Source organism: Chiloscyllium plagiosum, unplaced genomic scaffold, assembly GCF_004010195.1.
Source record: "Chiloscyllium plagiosum isolate BGI_BamShark_2017 unplaced genomic scaffold, ASM401019v2 scaf_73174, whole genome shotgun sequence".
NCBI lineage: Eukaryota > Metazoa > Chordata > Chondrichthyes > Orectolobiformes > Hemiscylliidae > Chiloscyllium > Chiloscyllium plagiosum.
This window is the reverse complement of record NW_025181823.1, coordinates 1-2,506: the sequence shown is the minus strand read 5'-3', so window position 1 is coordinate 2,506 and position 2,506 is coordinate 1. Positions and strand designations below refer to the sequence as shown.

The 2,506-nt window shown below is 61.3% G+C and overlaps 1 protein-coding gene across 1 annotated transcript; it reads left to right on the top strand.

Moving 5' to 3' along the window:
* Nucleotides 1–181: 181 nt before the first annotated feature.
* On the top strand, nt 182–630 carry LOC122545456 (sarcoplasmic/endoplasmic reticulum calcium ATPase 3-like; the record flags this gene model as incomplete). The annotated part of the gene is made up of 2 exons (XM_043684474.1): nt 182–351; nt 499–630. Coding segments are annotated over exons 1-2 (258 nt in total), but the record flags the coding sequence as incomplete, so codon positions are not given.
* Nucleotides 631–2,506: the final 1,876 nt, after the last annotated feature.

Below are 2,506 nucleotides of genomic sequence, written 5' to 3'. Positions count from 1 at the left end.
GGGGGTGCCTGGATTGTGCGAGCTCCTCCCCGTGCCCCACTCTCCATCCCTGGGGGTAGGTGCTTCCCCAGGAGTTGCTGCTGCTGCCGCCTGTGGGCTGAGTGGGGGCTCGGTGGTGGGGGGGGTGGGGTTTCGGGAACCCTCCTGTGTCAGGGCCCGGCTCCCTACAGACCGGGTGCCGGGTCCCTGCAGCTGGGCAGCAGTGTTGCTGGGTCAGCAGGTCTGATGTGTTGCTTCTTGTTGAACAGATTGAGGAATGGGCGTGTGGTCCGCTGTGGGCAGTACGATGCCCTGGTCGAACTGGCCACTATCTGTGCCTTGTGTAATGACTCGGCGCTGGATTACAACGAGGTACCCAACCCCTCGGTGTTTGTCACCCTACTTCCCCGCTCTCCCTTCCTTCCCCGGGCTCTGCCCCAGCATGCCCACCTCCCCGCCCCCTGTCTCTGGGAGAGCTGCCGCGTCTGAACTGTGTGATTCTCTGCCCATCCCCACCAGGTAAAAGGAACGTACGAGAAGGTGGGCGAGGCGACTGAGACTGCCCTCTGCTGCCTGGTGGAGAAGATGAACGTGTTCGACACGAACCTCAAAGATCTGACCAAGGTGGAGAGGGCCAACGCCTGCTGCTCAGTGAGTGAGGGGAGGGGAGGGGAGGGCACCCACGGGTTAGGCTGCAACACGAGGTCAGGAGGATCCCAGAGGTGGACACAAAGAAACAGGAGAGGTCCTGGCGTTGGCAGGGAGGGGGGTGCGGGGTACTGGAGAGTTTGGGGATTGGACAGGGGGACGTGGAGAGACAGTGCGCCCCATGGGAGAAGCTGAAGAGTGAGTGAAAGAGTGACATGGTGATTGGACGAGAGAATGTGTGGGGAGTGAGCACAGCAGAGCAGACGTGATTGTCCAGAGGGTTGGAGATGGAGATTGAGTGGCAGAGGTTTCCAAAGAGGTGACCAGGTGTATAGGTGAGAGCCGACTAGGTACCATTTACATACACTGAACCTATTCCTGTGCGGCAGGCCAGGGAAGGGGCTGAATAGCCTCCTGCTATTTCCCTGTGGGACAGGCTGGGGGAAGGGGCTGCATGGCCTCCTGCTGTTCCCCCCTGTGTGACAGGCTGGGGGAAGGGGCTGAATGGCCTCCTGCTGTTCCCCCCTGTGTGACAGGCTGGGGAAGGGGCTGAATGGCCTCCTGCTGTTCCCCCCAGTGTGACAGGCTGGGGAAGGGGCTGAATGGCCTCCTGCTGTTCCCCCCAGTGTGACAGGCTGGGGAAGGGGCTGAATGGCCTCCTGCTGTTCCCCCCAGTGTGACAGGCTGGGGAAGGGGCTGAATGGCCTCCTGCTGTTCCCCCCAGTGTGACAGGCTGGGGAAGGGGCTGAATGGCCTCCTGCTGTTCCCCCCAGTGTGACAGGCTGGGGAAGGGGCTGAATGGCCTCCTGCTGTTCCCCCCAGTGTGACAGGCTGGGGAAGGGGCTGAATGGCCTCCTGCTGTTCCCCCCAGTGTGACAGGCTGGGGAAGGGGCTGAATGGCCTCCTGCTGTTCCCCCCAGTGTGACAGGCTGGGGAAGGGGCTGAATGGCCTCCTGCTGTTCCCCCCAGTGTGACAGGGCTGAGTGGCCTCCTGCTGTTTTCCCTGTGTGTCAGGCTGGGGAAGGGGCTGAATGGCCTCCTGCTGTTCCCCCTGTGTGACAGGCCGGGGAAGGGGCTGAATGGCCTCCTGCTGTTCCCCGTGTGTGACAGGCTGGGGAAGGGGCTGAATGGCCTCCTGCTGTTCCCCCTGTGTGACAGGCTGGGGAAGGGGCTGAATGGCCTCCTGCTGTTCCCCCTGTGTGACAGGCTGGGGAAGGGGCTGAATGGCCTCCTGCTGTTCCCCCTGTGGGCCAAGCTGGGGGAAGGGGCTGAATGGCCTCCTGCTGTTCCCCCTGTGTGACAGGCTGGGGAAGGGGCTGAATGGCCTCCTGCTGTTCCCCCTGTGGGCCAAGCTGGGGGAAGGAGCTGAATGGCCTCCTGCTGTTCCCCCTGTGTGACAGGCTGGGGGAAGGGGCTGAATGGCCTCCTGCTGTTCCCCCTGTGTGACAGGCCGGTGAAGGGCCTGAATGGCCTCCTGCTGTTCCCCCTGTGTGACAGGCTGGGGGAAGGGGCTGAATGGCCTCCTGCTATTCCTGTTTGGTGGAGTAATGATGTTGCTGAGCCCTGTCATGATGCAGTGCGAGTATTTTGTACCCCTGACCTGCGAGGCCTGGATTCCGGTTCAGCCTGTTCCTGAGGTATATAACAGCACCTCTGAATAGACTGCTTGAATTGATTTACAAACAGGGTGGCCCAGTGGTTAGCACTGCTGCCTCACAGCGCCAGAGACCCAGGTTCAATTCCTGCCTCAGGCAACTGTCTGTCTGGGGTTCACACATTCTCCCCGTGTCTGTGTGGGTTTCCTCCCACTGTCCAAAAATGTGTGCAGGTTCGGTGAGTTGGCCATGCTACGTTGCCCATAATGTTAGGTGAAGGAGTA